At 37.8% G+C, this 23,380-nt stretch overlaps 1 protein-coding gene across 1 annotated transcript; it reads left to right on the forward strand.

Annotated features, from left to right (window-relative positions):
* The first annotated feature begins 6,298 nt into the window (after window positions 1–6,298).
* Window positions 6,299–16,660, forward strand: LOC129747991 (uncharacterized). The gene is made up of 3 exons (XM_055742444.1): window positions 6,299–9,017; window positions 15,727–16,458; window positions 16,521–16,660. The coding sequence occupies exons 1-3, from the start codon at window positions 6,299–6,301 to the stop codon at window positions 16,658–16,660; spliced, it is 3,591 nt and encodes a 1,196-aa protein (XP_055598419.1).
* Window positions 16,661–23,380: the final 6,720 nt, after the last annotated feature.

Genomic DNA, 23,380 nt, shown 5'->3' on the forward strand with positions numbered 1-23,380 from the left:
GTAGTATTTAGTCGATTCGGAGTTGTGCCTCGCTCGTGAACGGACGCGTTTATGTTTCAGCTTAGTATAATTTGAAATACGGAATAGTCGAAAACATTGAAAATGGTTAAGTGCAGTGAAACAATCGAGAAAGGGGCTAGGGGCGAGAAAGCTGAAGGTTTACCAAAGTGATAAGTTTTTAAATGAATGAGGTTCAAAAATTGATACCTAAATACAAGTGCGCATCTAGAAAATTGCTAAAGCAACCATTGTGGTGGCATAGCCCGGGTTTTTTGCTGATTCCAGGTGGAAGAAGTTGAGTGGGAACTGGGACCGGATGTGGTGGGTTGGGAGAAGGCGAAGAAAAAGTGTACATACTAAAAATAGGAAAATAATAAGAAATTTGCATATTTTGAATGTGGTTCCGAAGAATGTACTGAGCTTAACAAGAAAATGAGTGAAACAGTGAAAATGTGCCTGCAAATTGATTGTGGTGGGGCCGGTAGAATGAGAGTGAAAGAGAAACATGAACGTAAAGGTGCTCGAAGCAGAATTCGAGCAGATTCAAACTTCAAAATAGCGCAGCCTGCTATGCCTTGACGATAAATTATGGAAGTAATGTTCTACTGATATTTTCATAATTTTTCCTTTCTGCAGAATACACTGATAAGTATATTTCTCAATATCGAATGACCTTGTAACTTTTCTTGAATATAATTCGCAAGTTAATTTTTTTTTGTATAGTAGCAGTTTCGAAAAATAATGGATTTTAAGCGCGCATACATTGAAAATATTGTATACAGCAGTCTTGAAGAGTACCTTTGAATACTTCTGTACATTTTATTGAATAACATTCAAGCTTACGAATTTAGTAAGATGTATTCATCTCAGTTTGAAATTAATATCAGGTTCAAATTAAACAAAGTTCATAAAAGTCTACTTTGAAAAATTAACTTTTCTTGTAGTTTACCCCTTTTAATCTTTATTTCTACAGCAATTCTAATCTCACAATTGACAGACATCGATATAACGTTTAAATATAATTATCTCTATACTCTCTAATACTGTTTTGATGATAAAATTAGAAGATGAAAACAGTCCCTGGTATGTTAAATTTTTGGTAATGCTTGAGCAAGAAACTGAAATAAGATAAAATGGGCTTGGTTTGTGCAAAGCGTCCGAAGTACATGTATAAATGTAGAGTTTTGATGATTTTTTTTTCAATTTCCTTATATTTTATTGCTTTTAAACAAATATTGAATAGATATGTATAAACCATTATTAGTTCTTGAATGAGAAAAGGATAATGAATTGAATTTGTGGGTGATTCAATCTTATCGAATATTAAAATGTACCAAATTACCTGTTGGTTTGTGCTGATGTCGTTATTTAGTCTGAGTTCAAACAGGTTGTCTAGAGCTCTTTTACAACACAAATATTTTAAACATCACAATAATTGTTTCAACATTGCAGCACTACTGTTACCGTGCTGTTATATTCTGAAATCAGAAGAATTTATTTTTCAGCAATAAAGCTAATTTCTCAAGATTTCACCTAGAAGGATTTTGCCGGGCGAAATTTATCTTATTAATTTATATTTTCATCTTCTTATGCATATTTTAATCATGTTGCAGTTATGAATTATCATCACTGAATCTCACTAATAAAAACGTGAGACCGACTTACATTATATTCACCACACTGATAACCGAAGTATCCTCATTTCTTCATCATTTTTATTAATATCAATATGCACCAACTTTATCTAGCTAATTTGAATTTCAGGATAGCAAGGACATTCAGGGCACCAGATTTTTTTGTTCTTACTAACTTCTTCATTCTTCAACGATTGAATATAGGTAAGCTGAGAGTGTCTAGAGGTAAGACAGGTGAAAAGGTAAGATTATTTTACCATACAACTAGTTCATTGATTGAATATCTATATATATAAAAATGAATTTCTGTCTGTCTGTCTGTCTGTCTGTCTGTTCCCTATAGACTCGGAAACTACTGCACCGATTTTTGTGAAACTTGGCAGGTGGGGGTATTGGAGGCAGGGGAAGGTTCCTATTATAGTTTGAGACCCCTCCCTCTCTCATGGAGGGGGGGAGGGGCCTCCCAAACAAAAGACAAATTTTCGCATAACTCGAGAACTAATCAAGTAAATGGTATCATATTTGGCATGGGGTGGTATTTGGGAACGAGGAATATTTCTATGAATATTTGGTACCCCTCCCTCCTTTCAGTGGCGAGATAGGAAGGGGGAAGGGGGGCTACCTTACAATTTTTCATATAACTCGAGAACTAATCAAGATATTGGCTCCAAATTTGGCATGTGAAGGTATTTGGATACGAAAAATATTTCAATGATTATTTGAGACCCCTCCCTCTTTCCAGTTGAAAGGGGGAGGGGCCTCTTTCATATTTTTTTTATATAGTTCAAAAACTAATAAAGCAATTTGAACCAAATTTGGCATGGGAGGGTATTTGGATACGAAAAATATTTATATGATAATTTGAGACCCCTCCCTCTTTCCAGTAGGGAGATATAAAGGGGGAGGGGCCTCTTTTATAGTTTTCAACATAACTAAGAAAGTAATTAAGCAAATGGAACCAAACTTGGCATGGGCGGGTATTTGGGAACGTGACATGTTCTAATGATTGTTTGAGACCCCTTCCTTCTTCCAGCGGGGAGGAAGGAAAGAGGGAGGGGAGTTTCATACAATTTTTACTGCATAACTCAAGAACTAAAACAGCAAATGGAACCAAATTTGGCATGGAACGATATTTGGTACGAGAAATGCTTCTATGAATATTTGGTATCCCTCACTCTTTCGAAGAGGTGGATGAAAAGGGGGAGGCGAGGTCTCCCTTACAATTTTGAGTATAACTGGAGAGCTGATCAAGCAAATTGAACCATATTTGACATGTGAGTGTATTTGGATACGAGAAATGTTTCTATTATAAATTGAAGCCGTACCTTTTAAGCGGTAAGATATAAAGGAAGAAGGGGGGGGTTTCCATTTTTTTTCCATAACTCGAGAATTAATCGAGCAAATGAAACCAAATTTGGCATCAAAAAGTATTTGAGTACGAAAAATACTTTTATGAATATTAAGTTATCACCCCTCTATTGAAAGAAGAGAACGGAAAGGGGGATGGTACTCCCTTTCAAGTTTATACAAAACTCAAAAATTTACTACGTAAATAAAACCAAATTTGGCATGGCATGGAATATGGGAGGGGAAGAGGGAAGCTTACATTTAAATTTTATTTTACAAAATCCGAGAAATGGACAATACTTAACATGGAAAATCATTTTGGTATGACTCTATGATTATTTGACACATCATCCTCCTTTCAGTGAGAAGGTACATGGGAGGAGGGAGGTGAGCCCAATACAATTTTGTTAGCATATGTTCTCAATTTATGCTTACGAAGCCAACAAATGGAAACAAATATGGCATGGAAAGGTACTTGGTTACGAGATATGTTTCTACGATTGATATAGACTCTTATGCTTTACAGTGTAGAGAGGGAAAGAAAGAAAGGGGCTCCATACGATTTTTGTTGTAAAGCTTAAATACTTATCAACCAATGGAACTATATTTGATATAAGAGGATTTTTGGGAACGAAAAAAATATTTATTAAAGATTACAATCTCCATTCAGCAGGGGGTGAAGGGAAGGACAGGGGGGGCTCTCTAATCAGTTTTTTAGCATAAATCCAGAACATATCAAGCAAAAACAACCAAGTTAGATTATTTATGAACGATTAATTTGGGACCCGTCTTTTTCAAGGCGAAACTTAAGGAAACAGATGAAAATTATCAGATCTTTAAAACAAATTTATAAATCAAGATTCAGAATATAAGTTATGGTTTGTGTTGCAATTTGAAACTCCAGCTGAAGCTCTCATTTTATAGTGATGGCTTATTAATTTCGTCATAATTTGATTTAAAATAATACCAAAAACAATAAAAATTTGAATGATTTCTGAAAATATCATTTGATTCTGAAAGGTGTAGCAAAGCACACCGGGTCAGCTAGTATTATATAAGAACGTACAAACAGTTGCCAGCTGGGCAGGTATCTACACGGATGCGGAATACCTGTCGTAGATTCTTAACTCTTAATATGTTATGAATTTTATACGGTTGCGAAACTGTTTGTTCGTTCTACAAATAAGACAAACACCTACACGAAACATTTTCATTACATGACAGTTGACACGAAGCCATGGTGTCGGGTATGTGGTGATTTGCATTGAAGATTGGCCGAACTAATAATCTAAAGGATGCAAGTCAGCTCATGCGTTGGCGAAACTGCGGTGAATCCGTGTACCCATGGTGGATTATCTACATACATTTTGTATGTAGTATTTAGTATTAGTATTTGTAGTATTTTGGCTGTCATCTTTAAGAATCAACCAAAAGGAACATTCATTGTCGTTTGACTGTAGTTTTAGGCCCTTCTAGATACCTACTGTTCTAATGTGCCCCTTTAGGGTGGCAGCGACCATATGACCCATTAGACTGAGTGACCATAACTATGACCCATTAAACATGCTCGATCCAGTCTAATGGGTCTTATGGTAGTCATGCAATACCTCACTAGGTACCCAGCAGTGATGTCTATTGAATCAATGCCAAAAGACATACCCTGTTTAACAGCTTATAACTTTTTAGCTTAATAAGATACAAAGTTAAGTTTTTCGACAAAGTTGTTCAGCGGAAAATTCTCTTTGAAGAATTTATAAATTGGCACAAAAAACCATGAGCATTAGACTGAGTCGATTTGGGGTCATTTTTGAATTTCTCAAACCCTGGGGCCTAAAAAGCTTCGTCTTGGTCCAAAACTCATCCATGATTTTTTGCAGAATTTTTAAGTAATGTTTACATGAGTAAATTTGAAATTTTAGGTTTGTATGGGAAAATTGAAAATTTTGTACTGAAAAATTAACATCATTTTTGTTTCTTCTGTGGAACCGAGCCAGCTGACAGTTTTTGTGTCAATTTATAAAATTCCGAAAGGAAATTTTCCGTTGAACAACTTTGTCGAAGGCCGTAATTTCGTATCTTATTAGGCAAAAAAAGTTATTAGCTGTTTAGCAGAAGTATGTCTTTTCGCATTGATAAACAATAAATTCAATGGACATCCATCCATGCAATGAGCTTTCATTTTGGATTGAAAATTACAACAAGCCTGTTAAGTATTTATTGACTAGAATTGAAATGGTTTTCAAAATGCGGGTTTTTTTTCACCATCACCATGGGCCATGCATAAGAATCGACCATCCAGAGTTCACGTGTACTGGACAACAAATTAAAGTCTGCTAATGATTAAAAATTTGATAGCGAAGTTTTTGGTGGGCTTTTTTCGTCTACTAATGTTCGTAGCACAGGGCACAAGCACGTGGTTCTTGGATGAAATAATAAGTCAACTTTTGGAATAAAAAAAAAAAACTAATCGCCTGTTAGGAACATATTGATCAGAATAGTGGTTTTCAAAGTGGTCCCAACCGCCGCTGGGAGGCGTAGAGAGTCCACAAGAATATGCAGTGTATGATGAATGGATACAATGGTTTACCTATCAAACCTATCAAACCGGTGGTGACATCTACGTGTGAACATGCTACATTAAACATCCACAAGTTTATCGCAAAAACGCAATATTTCGACCAACTGAACATTTTATGCGAACTGTGGTATCCGGCTAGGTCGAAAGTGATAAAAGGCCTTCGTAAGAAGAATTTCGCCCCTGTTTTTGGTTGTGACACCGACCCGTCAAGTTGACAGCAGTTGAGATAAACACAATTTGTAGATTTTAAGAAGAAAGTTTAGTGGATTAAGATAAATTTTGTAGAAAAGTAAGAATAAAAGTGAATTTATAGAGAGAAATCATAGAGAAAAGTAAATAGTGCATGAAAACCTAAAAGAAAGAGAAGAATTATTAATAAACTGAAGTGAATACTTACCTGAACTTACCTGAGTTGTGTCAACGTGGTTACTTACCTGGTGAACTCCATCCGTAACTCCTACAAGTGTTTTCTGCTGGTTCCTGAAAGCTGAGGTATCGTCATCTGGTCCTTCGAACCGGATTAACGTCGAATTCCGTTATCCGGTGCCCCTGCCAACGCTGAAAATTCCGGTCAACCAAGACACAACACGTCTTTGAGGTTACGTTTGGAACGAACATATTATACAAGGCACTTGCATTGCCTGTATCAGGTAATTAGATTTCCAACACCTATCTATTTGTCCCGTGTGAGCTACGCTTGTCCCTCATTTCTAGTTCCTGCATCCCGTTCCGTTCTACAATGTCTACCGAACGTCGCTTGAAAGCCCTCAAAACCAGGCTTCGCAGTATTCAAACATCATTTGGGCTAATCAAGGCGTTTGTGGACGAATATAACGACGAGACGCATTCGGATGAGGTTCCTGTACGTCTGGAAAACCTTGGTGTTTTGTGGAATGATTTCCTGAAGGTTCAAGGAGAAATCGAGGCCATGGACATTCTGGAGCCGAAAGCAATTGAGGCTCACCTAGTACAACGAGTGGAATTCGAGTCTCTTTATTACAAAGTGAAGGGATTTCTTCTTGCTGCCAATAAACTACCACCTTCACCCAATATGCCAATCGGTTCCAGCTTTACGTCGCACTTTCCTTCTTCTTCACATCATATACGGCTCCCAGACATCAAAATTCCAACGTTCAGTGGCACCATAGACACGTGGCTCAACTTTCACGATCTCTTCGTATCGCTTGTGCACTCATCGCATGAACTTTCTAGCATTCAGAAGTTCTATTACTTGCGTGCTTCTCTCTCCGGCGATGCCCAAAAGTTGATTCAGACCATTCCGATCAATTCCAACAACTACTTAGTTGCTTGGAATTTACTCTTGGATCACTTCCAAAATCCAAGTCGTTTGAAGCAGTCGTATGTCGATTCTCTGTTTGAGTTCTCAGCATTAAAATCGGAATCAGCTTCGGAATTACATTCTCTTGTGGAACGATTTGAGGCCAACGTCAAAATTCTACATCAGCTAGGCGAACGGACCGAATACTGTGACATACTGCTTATTCGAATGCTTAGCATTCGTTTAGACAGCACGACTAGACGGGACTGGGAAGTTTATGCTACGACTAAAGACAGCGTTTCATTCCAAGACCTCGTAGCATTCATTCAACGCAGGGTAACTGTCCTAGAAAGCATTAAGGCGAAAGTTCCAGAAACTACTTTCTCTGGAAACTTAAGAAAATCCACACAGCGGTCTGTTAGCAGCCATAGTGCTTATCAGTTGAACGATAAACATTGCGCAATCTGTTCCGAGAATCATGTTCTGTACCATTGCCCCAAATTTGCAAAAATGAATTTGGATACGAAGGAGAAAGAAATTCGTCGACTGCACTTGTGTCGTAACTGCTTGCGTAAGGGTCATTTAGCCAATAACTGTTCATCCACAAATTGTAGAAAATGTAGAGGGCGTCATCATACTCTGCTGTGTTCAGGAGACTCTCACAGCAACAAGTCTACTGAATCCACGAAAGCCGAAAATTCTCTACCATCTCAACAACCTACGACGTCGGTGTCAGCCAGTCTAGATAATCCAGTGAGCCTTGCTTCCACTGGTTGTAAAAAAGTTTTACTTGCCACAGCTACTGTCAATCTCATCGATGACAATGGAACAATCCACACAGCCAGAGCTTTGCTTGACTCTGGCAGTGAGTGCTGCTTCATCACAGAATCGTTATCGCAACGAATGAAGTCCAGCCGCGTAAAAATCAACCTCCCTATCAGCGGAATTGGCCAATCACTTTCCCACGCACGACACAAGATACAAACCACGCTACAGTCTCGTGTCAGCAACTTTTCGACTACCCTCGAATTTATTGTCCTTCCCAAGGTCACTACTAATTTGCCATCATCATGCTTTGACGTCAGTGATTGGAAAATACCTTCCGACATCAACCTAGCAGACCCCGCCTTCTTTGCAACCAATCCTGTCGAACTCATACTAGGAGCCGAAATCTTCTTCGAGCTACTCAAACCTCCAGGACGAATTTCTCTCGGCGATAGTTACCCCCTGCTGATCAACTCTACATTAGGCTGGATCGTATCTGGAAGGACAAGCAACTGCCATTCTACAGGTCCTGTAATGGCATCCGTAGCTTCGGTCGCTGAGCTTCATCGGTTGATGGAACGATTTTGGTTAATCGAAGAAGGTGACTCAACTCCGTGCCACTCAGTGGAAGAGGCTGCTTGCGAGAACCACTTCCAGAGCACGGTTTCTCGAACGGATGATGGCAGATACATGGTGCGGTTACCAGTGAAGCAGGACCTTCTCCCCAACCTAGGCAGCAATTGGAATACGGCAAATCGGCGTTTCAAGTACTTGGAAAGTAAACTATCACGGAATAATGATCAGCGAATCCAGTATGTCGAGTTTATGCACGAATATTTGTTCTTGGGTCACATGTGTGAAGTAAATAGAGCTCACCAATTAAACGCTCTCGAGTACTTCATGCCTCATCACGCAGTAATACGCGAATCGAGCACTACTACTAAAATTCGCGTAGTCTTTGATGCATCCTGCAGGTCCGCATCCGGTGCATCACTGAACGACATCCTCATGGTTGGCCCTGTAGTACAGGAGGACATCCGATCTATCATCATGCGAGCTCGAAAACATCAAATCATGCTTATTGGCGACATAAAGCAAATGTACCGACAAATATTAGTAGATCCACGTGACACCCCGATGCAGAGCATTGTCTGGAGAAGCAATCCAACATCGCCACTGGCAACCTTCGAGCTCAAAACCGTCACTTACGGTACAGCGAGCGCCCCGTTTCTAGCAACTCGTGTGTTGCAGCAACTTGCCGACGACGAGCAAAAAGACTTTCCCGAAGCAGCGACCATCCTGAAACAAGATTTCTACGTAGACGATTTATTCTCCGGAGCTGAAACTGTTGAAAAGGTCATATCGTTACGCGAGCAACTTGATGCATTATGTCAGCGAGGAGGATTTGAACTCCGTAAGTATGCATCCAATTCCGAAGCAGCCTTAGAGGGACTTTCAGATGACAAACGAGCTCTACAACCAACTATCGAATTTGATGGGAATCCAATCATCAAAACTCTGGGTCTACATTGGGAACCTGCTTCCGATGTTCTCAAATACGTCATCGAACTCGAACCATTATCATCCGACATGTGCCTTACTAAACGACACGCTTTGTCATTGATTGCGCGACTTTTTAACCCCCTTGGCTTAGTCGCACCGGTCGTGGTGACTGCCAAGATCTACATGCAAGTTTTATGGACATTGCGAGATGAAGATTCCAAAACCTGGCCTTGGGATCGTCCTCTTCCGAAAGATCTAATCATTCGTTGGAATTCGTACTATTCACAACTTCATCATCTTAATATGCTCAAGATTGAACGTTGCATTTTGGTCGCTAATCCAACATCCATTCAGCTTCATCTCTTCTCTGATGCGTCAGAGTCAGCTTACGGCGCCTGTGCCTACTTAAGATCAGTCGACCCATCCGGTTTTGTAAAAATTGCATTGATTACGACCAAATCTAAAGTAGCCCCGCTCCAAAAGAAAAGTATCGCTCGCCTTGAACTTTGCGGCGCCTTAGCCGCCGCCCAACTTTATCAAAAAGTCCTTTCCTCGCTGAAAACCAACCCAGAAACCTTTTTTTGGGTTGACTCGACAACCGTCTTGGCGTGGTTAAATTCCACACCTTCTACTTGGAGCACGTTCGTCGCCAATCGCGTGTCGAAAATTCAATACCATCAACAGTCACTGGAATCACGTATCTGGAAAGGAAAATCCTGCTGACCATCTTTCCCGTGGAACCACCGCCGAGTTTCTTCTGACTTGCTCATCCTGGTGGAATGGTCCTGATTGGCTGAAGCTTGAACCTGAGTTTTGGCCTAGCAACAACCATCAAAAACCTCTTACTGAAGTGGCAGAAGAGAAACGAAAAACTCTGTCACTGATTGCCGCAGCCCAACGTGAAGAGACTTTCCTAGATTCTTACGTGCAAAGATTTTCCGACTATAGAAAAATGCTTCGAGTGACTGCCTATTGCATGAGATTCATCGATAGGTTTTCATTAAAAACTAGTTTCAATCACCCAACAACCAATCTCACAGTCGAGGAAATCCGAAGAGCAGAAAGAAACCTCATAAGAATTCTACAAGAACAACATTTTGAAGAAGAACTTAGGTGCCTACACGACGGAAAACAAGTGTCATCAAAATCAAAGCTTCGTTGGTTTCATCCAATTTTGGGAATCGATCATCTACTTCGCATCGGGGGACGTTTGAACAAAGCTCCACGAACCTACGACAGCAAGCATCAAATCATTTTACCATCCACCCACGCATTCTCGACTCTGCTCATTCGTTCTTTCCACCTCAACCATCTGCACGCCGCTCCTCAACTTTTACTAAGTCTCCTACGCATGAGATATTGGGTTTTGGGAGCTAGAAATCGTGCTCGATTGATCGTTCGCCAGTGCATCATCTGCTTTAAAGCTCGCCCTAGATTAGTCGAGCAGTTTATGGGTGAACTACCTGCTGCGAGAATAACAGCAACACGACCATTCGCCGTTGCTGGCATTGATTATTGGGGGCCCATCTTTCTTAAACCAGTCCACAGGCGCGCTGCGTCTGAGAAAGCATTCGTCGCTGTTTTCGTTTGCTTCTCAACGAAAGCAGTACACATTGAACTTGTTGCCGATCTCAGTACTGCCAAATTCATTCAAGCGCTTCGGAGATTTGTATCGCGACGGGGATTATGCTCCGACATGCACGGCGACAACGGTCGTAATTTTCTGGGAGCCGACAACGAATTACGCCGATTGGTCAACAGTTCTTCCCACCAACAAGCCGTCAATCAAGAATGCCTCGCTCACGGAATAAGGTGGCACTTCAACCAAGGACTAAAAAAATCGTATTCAAATCGGAGCAGCCAAGAAACAAAACCGCGCGTAGTTCACAAAAGTTCTGACCACAGTAGGTTCGCGACTCAGCAAACACGTGATTGTATGGGATTTTTTTCAAGGGGAATCCGATCGCCAGAAAATCGTGAGCGAGCCGTGGCAGAAAACCTCGCGAACCTCGCGATTCTGGTTCGTGAACCAAATTGGAAAACGCATTGCACACTTGATGGTCGTGTTTTCCGTTTCGTTATTTTGTCTCCACATGGTTATTGATTGCGCCAAATGCAACGCGTGGACAGATGAAATAAATCAATTTTTCAAAGTTTTCATAACAATGTTTTGAAAATAATTTACAATGTTGTAAATTTAAACGATGTATATAATTTGTGAATTGAAGTTTGTCCTTTCTGATGTTAAACAACGTGAAATTTGGCAAGTTTGTATATAGAGTTTCGAAAGGATGCAATCTGGCCCAGTAACAGATAGAAAAAATATTGATTTAATTATCCGAAGGATAAAAAGTTCCTCCGCATCCTAAAAAGATGTATGGGGTGGGGGAAGGATAAAAAAAAAAAAAAAATAAAAGTCCAATCTAGAAATGTGCTACTTCGGCATCTTAATTGTATCCCCTTTGTTATTTTCAAGTTTCTTCCGAAGTTCAAATTGAGGAAGTTATATAAGTTTGGAATTTCAAATTTCAAAATCGTTAAGGGGTTTTAAATCATGTTTACAAATTTTTTGATGTGTTACAGATATAAATTGTGTTACCAAAGCTCACAAAATCCACGTCTCTAAAATTTAAAATTGTTCTGAGGGCGTACAATCACGTACTCCCTTGTCACAGTAAATTCAGTAAAAATGCTGTTTTCAGACGTTTTACAGTCAGTAATAATTGCCAGTAATAAATATAAATTTTTGCCAAACATTTATCATACTGATTCACAGAGGATTGTTTATAATTTCCCATGTTTTTCAAAACACGGGGCAATTATGAAAACTTTTTTTTAGGCATTGTTTGATTATCTAGACTTATCTTTAGTTTTTAAAATACCAATAACCGTCAAGATCTTGGAAATCAACCGTTATACATAACTTTATCAATTTCTAAAATCTGTGAATATGAGATTGTATGAACAAGATTCCTTGTTCGTTTGTGAATACAAAAATTCCCCATGACCAATAAAGGGAAAAATTTTAAAGACCACTAATCGTATCTAGACGCAGTGTTAAGATTCCTCTAGTGTATCGCCAAAACTAAAAATCTTCACGTAACAAGAATCTCAACATATAAACCTGGGTAATTATGAACAGATATAAGAAAAGGAATTATTTTTATTCATGATAACTTTAGCTGACCCTACCATTTTCCGAAGAACTTGTCTTTTGTTTTATATTCTTTAGAATTCAGTACAGATTTTTTTTATACATTGAAAAGTAAATATTTGCAAAAAAAATCAATTTCTATTTTTGAATAGTTATTATAATTGTATTTTATGTAATTCAGTGCTAAAAAGTTAACTTTGAGACACTGAAAAAGTTATCGAAAAGCGATAATTTTCAATCCAAGTTATTTTTGTCTGCAAAATTACAGTCCAAGATCTACTTCATCACAAATTTTTTGTCATTGATCATTTGTAAGATGCACTTTTTGTAGGTCAATTAATGGATTTTCTAAGGATTTTCAAAATTTTCATAAAATTGTGTATGCCACTCGTTGCAAAACTCAATGTTTTTCAGCACTCGACGTAATTATGCAACTTGGGAAGCCCGTTGATTTCATTTACGACTTGTGCTAAAAAATAACATTTTGTAACTCGTTACAATGAATAACTAATTTAAAACCAAACATTGTTTTTGCATCTTGAATTCTGACTTAAAAAGTTAAAAAAAATATGGGCAACAAGTTACAGAGTCTTTATCAAACAGTTTTGGGGATTATTCAACAGCATATCAAAGTTTGAGATAAAGACAAAATTCAAAACATTTATTCAATTCAGATTCACCCATTGCTTTTTTTTCTATTCTAAACTAAGAAATTTCAGTTTCAAAATGAATATAGAAAAAAATTGCAAAAGGAATTTTTAAGTATGATATCTAAATTTATTATAACAAAATCAAAAGTATCAAAAATCAATAAAACATAAGAAACATTAATTTTTGATTCAAATTAAATTTTGCAAATTAAATTTATTGATACTCGCATTAAACTACCTAAACTATTAAAAAAAAATCTGAACTTCAGCACTCATGGATTTTGAGTTCAAAATAAAATTTTGATACATTGAAATTGCAAATTGCAAAAAAATCTCAACGTTTCCATTTTTCATTCAGTAGTGGATAGACTTTGTTATGCAGAAAAATGTGATAGAGTTATAACGTTTTTTGGAATGTCGGCTTGAAAATAACACTTGTATCAGGAAAACAAATCTATAAATTTCTTCAGACGCATGCTACAACTGATTTTAAGGATGCTTGAATTCTTAAGCTATGAAAGGAAAATATTTGTGACATCATTGAAGAGCATTAAGGAGCTTTCGATATCAAAGATTTAAATTCTATTTACAATTTTATTGAAGATTTCAAATTTGTTTTTACTTATGCTTTTAAAAAAATAATTGATTCATTTTGATAAAAAAAAAATATTTCAAAATATTCTTAAATTCTCCAGACTGTGAAAAATAAACTTAAAAGACGCCACAGTTTTCTCAAAAGTTTCAACAATTTGCGGTTTTCGTGAAAGTTTATCATCGATTCGAAACCTAGGATTTGAGTATCTTTGAAAAGTTCTAAAATGTGGCTAAAACATTCCTTAAGTTAATCCTTGAATCAGCATATTTGGATATGTCGCCCTCGAAACGTAAATTTGGTTGACTTGTGCTATCGAAAAGAAATAAACAAAAAATATTTATTCAATATTATTGCAATAGTATTGTTCTTTCGACATGGGTCTTTTTTAACATTCAAATTCAAGGTTTTTTTTTCTTTAATGCTTCACTCAAAACACAAATATGTATATTTTGAGGAAGCTACCTGTTGAAACACTTTAAGATTTTTGAAGAATTTATATAGAGGCTTCTATCGACATAAACACACCCTTATGAAAAAAGGAAATATTTTTACTGTTTTTCTAAATTTTATTCCAATTTTCGTAACGGATCAAGTCAGAAATCAGTTCATTTGAAATTTTCGAAAATATTTAAAGGAATCTTTACACATTCAAGCTTTAAAAAGTGTAATTTATTTTTATCTTTAATTATGACCAGTGATCGAAAAAAGTTAATTTTCAAATCAGTGCGTTTGATAGGAGATAGTTTCCTTTTTTACAAAGCAAAGTTTCGGCGATGTCAAATTTTTATTAGGCTGCGAAAAAAACACTTTGTCGTGCATAAAGATGATTGTCTTGTGTTTAACTCTTAAATTAAACACTATCACAGGAAAATTATAATATTTACTTATTTTAACATTTTCAACCAAAATTTAACGTTTTCTGTGATTTAACTTTAATTTGCTTGATTTTATATGATTGATGGTTTTTTCAAATAATTGTAATGCGATACTTCAACAAATTTTAAGAGACTTTCTAAATTTCTCATATCATTAAACTATAGGTTCCGGTAAAATAAGTTAGTTTTTTCAATTTAGAAGTAGTTGAAGAGAAATCAGAGAGTAGTTTAAAAATTTCCGAACTTATGATTCTAACACATTTTTGAACTGTTAAATTCTAACCAGGAAATTGAATTTTGAATTTTGGGTTGAATCCCTGATTTTAGAACCAAAACTGATATTCGGTTTTCTCTTGTTAATTTTCCCGGTTTTGGGTCTGAATTCCCGGTTTTTTTTCCCGGTTTTCCCGGTTCGATTTTCAATTCCCGGTTTTTTCCCGGTTTTCCCCGTTCTGTGGCCACCCTGGGGGCATGTGAATAAGATGGTGAAAAAGCAATTTTCCGTAGATATTTGTATCCCTCAAGCCAAAACCCCTCAAGAAAGTTTTTTTTTTAGAAAAATTACTTGAAAACTCTTCTTTGATTATTGAATTAATTTATCATTTTTTTATGATATTCACTTTAATCCAAAATAATCATTGATACGTTTGCATGTGTTTTCTCATTGAAACTTTACATATGAATCGTGGTTGTCTTTTCCAAATTTAAAAAAAAACAGTTATGGAATTTTACACTCAACCTCTACTACAGAAATGTAGTGATTTGGATGAAATTGTAAGGCTCTAAGATTTGATTTGATTATTTAATCCTTAAACGGTTGTTAAAGATCATTATTAGGGCCTTCTTGTGTCCATTCTAATCCATAATTTTGTCAAAAAGCTTTGTTTATTTCAATTGACCACCCAGGAGTTGGCATGGCAGAATGAATTTGATTTAATATTTAGAGTTTCGTTAATCTTAAAACGCTGTAAGTTATCAAAAAAAAATTTTTTTTAATAAACTTAAAACTAAAACAGAAATATTCCATACAATAATTGAAAGAACAGTGGAAAATGAAGAACTTCCTGCTGCTGCTTGAAGCACAATTTATTACCCGTACGCGTACCTAAAGAGACGCACAGCCTGCCTACGGAAGAAAATCGAATAACCACGCGTTCCCTTCCGAAAAAAGTTCATGAACCTTTTCGCTAAATGGTTCGTGAGCCAAAATCGCGGGGAAAATTTTCATGAATGTTACGATTTCCACGAGCGAGACAGGATTCAAAATCCAAAAGAATCGTCTGTTGGTTGGACTGCCTCGCTCGTGTTTCCTATGGTTCGCGAACCTAAGGGATTTTTTTTCACAGCCTGCTCGCGCTTTGGCGAACCTTTACGGGTAAAAATCGTAGACGAGCGGGAATCGCCACTCGTGTACACGATTTTATTAGTCCTTGACTTCAACCCACCAAAGGCTTCTCACTTCGGGGGACTGTGGGAGGCTGCTATCTTTTCAGCCCAAAAGCATTTTGTACGAGTGATTGGGAATCATACATTAGCCTACGACGACATGGTTACGCTTTTATGTCAGATCGAAGGCTGCTTAAATTCTCGCCCCATCACCCCCCTGAGTGACGAATCTTCGGATCTAGAACCACTCACTCCCGGACATTTTTTGATCGGTTCGCAACTTAAAGCAGTTCCAGACAACGACCTATCAGCTATCCAAATGAATCGTCTTCGCAAATGGCAACAAACCCAGAAAATCTTCCAGGACATTTGGAAGAGATGGCATCGCGAGTATCTGTGCACTTTGCAGGCAAGAACCAAATGGTGCAACACTCCTGTCGAAATCAAACCTGGTCAACTGGTACTCCTCAAAGACGAAGGAAAAATTCCTATGCACTGGCCAACAGCGAGAATTACTGAGATCCACCCCGGAGACGATGGAATTACACGGGTTGTTTCTGTTCGAAGCTCATCCAAGGTCTACACTTGTCCGGTGACGAAAATTTGTGTACTGCCGTTCTCATCACAACCAACTCCTACTGAAGCGCCTGAGAAATCCAACAAGTCCGGTGAAGGCCAATCCGATATCCAGGGTACAACGGTTCCAGTTTGCAGCAAAATTTAAAATCCAAGGCATTTTTATATTTTTCATCAGCAAAGTCAACAAGCCGAGGGAGTGCCCATTCGTCCGATTACACGGTGCGCCGCCAAACTCATCTTTCCACCCAGTCATCAAAACCGCCCAGCATGCAGCCAGTGCCGCACAAGGTTTTCGCATCAAGAAGGTCAGCGTAATGTTCAGAAATGCTATTTCTGAGGAGCCCAGGATGTTCGATCCTATCAAACCGGTGGTGACATCTACGTGTGAACATGCTACATTAAACATCCACAAGTTTATCGCAAAAACGCAATATTTCGACCAACTGAACATTTTATGCGAACTGTGGTATCCGGCTAGGTCGAAAGTGATAAAAGGCCTTCGTAAGAAGAATTTCGCCCCTGTTTTTGGTTGTGACACCGACCCGTCAAGTTGACAGCAGTTGAGATAAACACAATTTGTAGATTTTAAGAAGAAAGTTTAGTGGATTAAGATAAATTTTGTAGAAAAGTAAGAATAAAAGTGAATTTATAGAGAGAAATCATAGAGAAAAGTAAATAGTGCATGAAAACCTAAAAGGAAGAGAAGAATTATTAATAAACTGAAGTGAATACTTACCTGAACTTACCTGAGTTGTGTCAACGTGGTTACTTACCTGGTGAACTCCATCCGTAACTCCTACAAGTGTTTTCTGCTGGTTCCTGAAAGCTGAGGTATCGTCAATTATGAATTGACTTCTACAGTTGAATAACTTTTTGGAATAAAAACTAATGTTCCAGCTTTTAGGAACCAACCATTTTCATATTTTTGGAATTCCTCATAGGGAAAGTAACTAAATTAAGGGTAGTGAGTTGAATGCGGCAATCTCAATGCTTTGATTGCTGTTTAGGAATTTATTCAACAGGCAGGTTAGACAATTAAACGTGCATATTCTGGAAAAAGTTGAAACCAAATCCAACACATTAAGCTTTTTAGTACTTAAATCCGAAGTGCAAATTCAAACGAATGAGTTCTAAGGATTTTTAGGATTTTTACATTGATCATTCTCAAGATAACTAATGTTAAAATTGTGTCAAAGAATAGAAAAATTGAAATGTAATTCAAATAAAATTTTCATAATGCTATAAAATGGGTGATTTCGGTTCCGAGGTGATGTGTTTTTTGATAACTTAAAAACTATAAATGAAACTTTTAACATCTGAAACAACTTCTCATTCTCATCATAAGTACGAATTAAACTTGAATAGGTATACTATTCTACGACAGATCATTCATTTCAAAAAGTGGGATAATCTTCAGAAGAGGTCGTGTACATATGTTTACAAGCCTAAGATATTGGATTTTCATTAGAAAACACATGGACAAGATAAAAATACATTGTTAAAAAGACTAAATCTATTCAGGCTTCCCAAAAAATTACGGGTTGATAAGGTTGCCAGAATTTTTCCGGACGTATCCGGACCGAAAAAATCTGGGCAATTTTCTAGAACAATCCGCGTAGTTGTTTTCAAAATGTTTAACCCAAAATCTGAGCAAATTTGGTCAAAACCACGGAATTATTCAGTAAAAATCTAGAAGAAAACACTTTTAATATTTTTTTTTTCACCAAACCACATCATCCAATGTATTTTAGACTTTCAAAACAAGTCAGGATAAAATTCTCCATAAAAAATTTCCATTTTGAACGTTAACATGGAAAATTAAAATGGAAAATCGGAGCATTTTAGAAACCTTAGTTTAAAATGTTGTTCGTGATTCAATGAATAGGCATTCAAGGGAAATTATTTTAGCTAATAACTTATAACCTAATAACTATTAATTTTTCAATAATATGAAAACGATAAACTTTGTTAAAAATCCAATCAAAACTTTATAAAGGCTTACAAAACCACATGGCCAAACAAACATGGCCAAATTTGTTAAAATGATGAATTAAAAGCTTTCAAAATTTCGTAAAATCAAATCAATTTTGATTTATATTTAATGTGAACCCGAGCAAGGCCGGGTAAATCAGCTAGTTAATCTTATAAAAAAGATATACATACAAAAATATACCTTTTGATGAATGTTTACATACAGCCCTGGGGGAGGAAGACTGAATAAAAAAAGCAAAAAAAAAATCAAACGTCAAATTTCTCTCATTAATCTACCGACCAGTGCGAAGGTTCAAAATTTTACTTTCTTATTAAGTAATTTTTAATAAAACTTTTTTCATGCTGAAAAGCACTTGTTTTGCATAAAACAATAATTTAATTAGGTTTTGTTTTGCTCTGGCAAATTCCTGCATGATCAGGCGTATTATGTCGCTCAAATTTCGTCAAAGTTTCGAAGCTGATAAATAAAAATGGCTTGATTAATGGTTGTTCTAAAAATATAGCTAAATCTAAATTTAGCACCTGAACAACTGAGTTACATGACTCACTACACGAAACTGATCATCTAAAGTTAAAATTTGAACGATTACAAATCTTCTCAACAATTGCTGGTTCTTTCCCGAACAGTAAAAAAACGATGCAGAAAACGATGCAGCGAATTTCAGTCTTCCTCCCCCAGATACAGCCGAATAATTCTCAAAACATTTTAACGTTGGTTAGGATCGCCTCTGATGACATAGGGCAGAAACACAGTGCACGCGAGCGGGCGAGCGAGCGATTTTTGAATGAACCTGAAATGAATTTAGCGCGAACATTTTTCAGGATCGTTCACAGTGCACGCGACGAACGGGATGCGATTTACACTGAGAAAAAACTTTATGGATAGGAAAGAAAATAATATTTATGTAAATCAATTTATAGGGAATTGAAAGAATAATTTTTAAGAGGCTATTTTTGTTTAAATCATTATTAAAATAATTCGTATGTGACATTCAATTAAAATGTTTAACAGCGTCATAAAACCATTCAATTATTTTTATTGCCGAATCCATGCACAAACCGGAGTTTTCATCGCTATCAGCGCCGGCGACTTTCACTGACGTCAAATCATGTTGACCAGACAAATCCACGTCACGTGACTCGCAGAATAAGCACCAAAGATTTTATTTCAAAAGCACTTTAATGTAAGATAAATTTGTTCTAGAGTCATATTTATTATTTAATCCTTGCTCATGTCACAGATTGAACAAGTAAAATTTACCTTTTTCTGGATATAAATGTTCTGTGCTCAGCAGTTGAGTGTTTTCTTTGGTTACAGATGTTAGGATGCTATAATTTTTTCTAGGAGTTTTCATTGTGAGTCCAAGCAACTGATTTTGATCTGGCAGCTGCGTTTCTTTTCCAGTCGACATATTTTGAACTGTATAATCATGATTATAGTAATTTAGGATGAAGGGAAATGATAAATAAACATTTTTGCAGCTAGTACTTTATATATTTTTCAGCTAATCTACTCTTGTTTTAAATATTTAAAACAATATCCATAAATCAATTTCTCTAGGAGAAGTTATTTCATTTGTTCTTAAAGAAAAGGAGTATGTATTTGTTTTTAGAAGAAAATTATTTTTTATAAACCATCTTTTTTATTTTGGCATCAAAACTTCACGTTCCTAAATTATTCGAGCAATTAAAAATGAAATGAAAAAAGTTGCAGAGGTTGTTTATAAGAAACGACCGAGAAGTTCACGTAGAATTACAATGTCTTTGTGCGTCAATTTGCTTTTCGTCTTAAATTAGCATTCTAGAATAAAGTATGTCAAATTTTTTTTAAAGGAATTGATCTTCAAGAAAAGTCATTCTTCCCTAAATTGTCGTTTAATACCTAATAATGGTCTAAAACGACCCATAAGATAGTATGCAGCTTTTTCAACTGCATAACAAAAGACGAATTAAATATTAGTATAAGCAGAAACAAGGCAAATGCCGTCGAAATGATTGCGCCCGGCAGTTATGCAAATAATGTGATCAACACACGAGCTTTGTATCAAACGCTTGCGAGAAGAGCTTACAACGACTGCTTTGATCTAAACGCTTGACTCAGTGCAAAAGCTTTCAAACTGTTTAGCCTCATGCGTCTCGTTGGAATCAGTATCTTGTTTTTATTTCCCTTCAGATCACATAGCAATCACTAGCTAAAAATGTTGGTTTTACCTAGGATGCCGGAGCATTCGTTGGATAAACTATGTTTTCTTATAATCAAACTTGATTAAACGGCCCTTTTCAGGGCCAAAATCTTAAAAAGAGATAGTCTTGACTTTTGTATTGTGGGTGGGTGGTATAGTGGTCTGGATGGGTGGGTGGTGGTGATGTGGGATAGGTGGGTGGATGGTGGTGGTGTGCGATGGGTGGGTGTGTGTATGGTGGTTGTGTGCGATGGTTGGGTGGTTGGATGGTGGTTGTGTGCGATGGTTGGGTGGGTGGATGGTGGTTGTGTGCGATGGGTGGGTGGGTGGATGGTGGTTGTGTGCGATGGGTTGTGGTTGGGTGCGATTTGTGGGTGGGTGGTGTGTGTGTGCGATGGGTTGGTGGGTGTTGGTTGTGTGCGATGGGTGAGTAGGTGGTAATGGAGTGCGATGGGTGGGTGGTGTGCGATTGGCCAGTTGCATGGATGGGCGGGTGGTGGTGAGCCATGGGCGTGAGAAAAAGATGGGTGGGTGGTGGTGTGCGATAGGTGGATGGGATAGCTGCGGTGGGCGGGTGGTGTTCCATGGGTAGTGATGGGAGGTGTGTGTTGCATGGCGATGGACGGTGTTGATGGGAAGTGTGTGTGTGTGTGTGTGTGTGTGTGTGTGTGTGTGTGTGTGTGTGTGTGTGTGTGTGTGTGTGTGTGTGTGTGTGTGTGTGTGTGTGTGTGTGTGTGTGTGTGTGTGTGTGTGTGTGTGTGTGTGTGTGTGTGTGTGTGTGTGTGTGTGTGTGTGTGTGTGTGTGTGTGTGTGTGTGTGTGTGTGTGTGTGTGTGTGTGTGTGTGTGTGTGTGTGTGTGTGTTTATTGGTGTGAATGGGTGATTGGTGTCGCGGGTGACCTGAGCTATCACTACTTGCTCCCGCCGCTGTTGGTCATCTCTGCTCTGCTCTGCTCATGTGCCAGGTTTGAATTTCTCAGACAAAATGAAATAAACCGTCAGTCGACCCCTTCTTTTATATTTTTCGTAGGCTGGTAAAAAACCAAAACTCAGGAAGGGGCGGGGCGTCCTAGTTTTCTTTCACTTTCGAATAGCCAATCAACGTTGAGCACGCTTGGTATGTCTTTTAAAAAAGATGTCTTTGAAAGAGGAGTTTTTCGTGACGCGAGATCCGTTCGCGAATTTCAATTTGCCCCCCTATAGTGTTGCCGTAAGACGTAATTCTACGTCAAAAAATTGGATCGTGCGAGACCTGATGACCACGCAATTTGTCACCGGAATCTCCAAAGATCTCGAATAATTAGAGAAAAAACGCGCGCCGGTATATGGCATATGCATCTTATGCAGCTTGGCGAAAAAAGTAAACTCACAATGTCTGAATTTTCCCCCGAAGTAATGTGTTTTTAACAGCGCAAAGAGCACAAATTCACCGTGCCGCAAAATAATACGAATTTCTCTTCAGAATTTGCTGGTCACCATTTCGTCCATATACTGGACAAACGACAGGTATATTCTGGAAAAACTTTGTCATAATTGAAATTGACCTCTGCTTCGAATTTATTTAAACAGTTAGTCGAGGAAAATCGTTTTTTTTTTATTATTTAAAAATAACGCGATATATTTTCAAATAAAACTGCCGAGAAATAATCTCAGTGCAGGTTCATATTAAGTTTGGGTGAACCAAAACAAAGTATTCACGCGACTGCTGCGACGGATAATTTTCCGAATGGTATTTCGCGCGATAGTACGAATCGCATCGCTTGCACTGTGAACGGTCTCACAGTTTTCAACGTGTTCAAATGAGGTGCGATTCTACGCGCGAATCGCTCGCTCGCTCGCTCACGTGCACTGTGTTTCTGCCCATAGATCGAAAGCAACAGACCTTTCTCTGTGGAATAATCTCACTCATTCAATTTCATAAAACATTAACAAAGTGCATTTTTACCGAAACTTAATCTTAATTACAATCATTCTGACACGAATCTAATCCCTTTTAGACCTCTGACAATGGCCATACTGGCCTCTAACTCTGCAGGCAACATCGTCATGTTTCTACTAGGCCTTTTTTGCATGTTAGGATAGTTCAAAGGATTCGTTCGTTCCAGAACATGTCGCCCGCCTTGAAAGGTGACGGGATGTACGCATTTTGAAACCACAGCCTTTGGCCTCATACCGCGCAGCATGTTCATGATCGCCCCTGATGGCATGAATCGATTGAATCTGAATTTCCTCCGATAATTAAAACCGTAGACACTCATTCTCAAAAACATTACAAATAGTGGACTGTATTTTACCTCCATAGCACATTTTTAGACTTCCGACCAGGGTTGCCAACATTTTTTTTTTAAATCAGGGACTGGTGAAATAAAATCAGACTTCGTCAAAGTTACGAAAATTTCGCTCAAAGACCTTTTTTTGGTCGTCGATCCACATTTTCACTTCAGCAATGGTATTTAATGCAGTTCCTTATCACCTATTTTTCATCACATTCGCAAAAATCAGGCAAACTCAGGCTTATTTTCAAAAATCAGGGAAATATAATGGCTTATCAGGCTGTCAGGCTAAGCGTAAAAAAATCAGGCAAATCCTAAAAAATTAGGCACATTGGCATTTCTGCTTCTGACACAAACTATTCTGACTATTTATTCTGACACTGGCCATTCGGGACTCTGACATGGCTGCTCAGCCCTCCGACTTCGACCACCTGGGCCGCTGACTTGTTACCGTATCCGTTGGTGGTTGGCTAGGAAGAGACCGAACCTTGGGCTGACTTGGGCTCGACCCTTTGGAAAACCTCTTTGTGTCCAAGGAAAATTAATGATTTCGGCGCGCATTACTGCCGTTAATGCGTGCAGCATCGC

This window comes from Uranotaenia lowii, chromosome 1, assembly GCF_029784155.1.
Source record: "Uranotaenia lowii strain MFRU-FL chromosome 1, ASM2978415v1, whole genome shotgun sequence".
NCBI lineage: Eukaryota > Metazoa > Arthropoda > Insecta > Diptera > Culicidae > Uranotaenia > Uranotaenia lowii.

Coding starts and splice junctions, on each gene's coding strand:
- LOC129747991 (XM_055742444.1), top strand. CDS start 6,299: ATGTCTACCGAACGTCGCTTGAAAGCCCTCAAAACCAGGCTTCGCAGT. Junction 9,018..15,726: donor GCGAGGAGGATTTGAACTCC/GTAAGTATGCAT, acceptor TTTTTTTCACAG/CCTGCTCGCGCTTTGGCGAA. Junction 16,459..16,520: donor AGGCCAATCCGATATCCAGG/GTACAACGGTTC, acceptor ATTTTTCATCAG/CAAAGTCAACAAGCCGAGGG.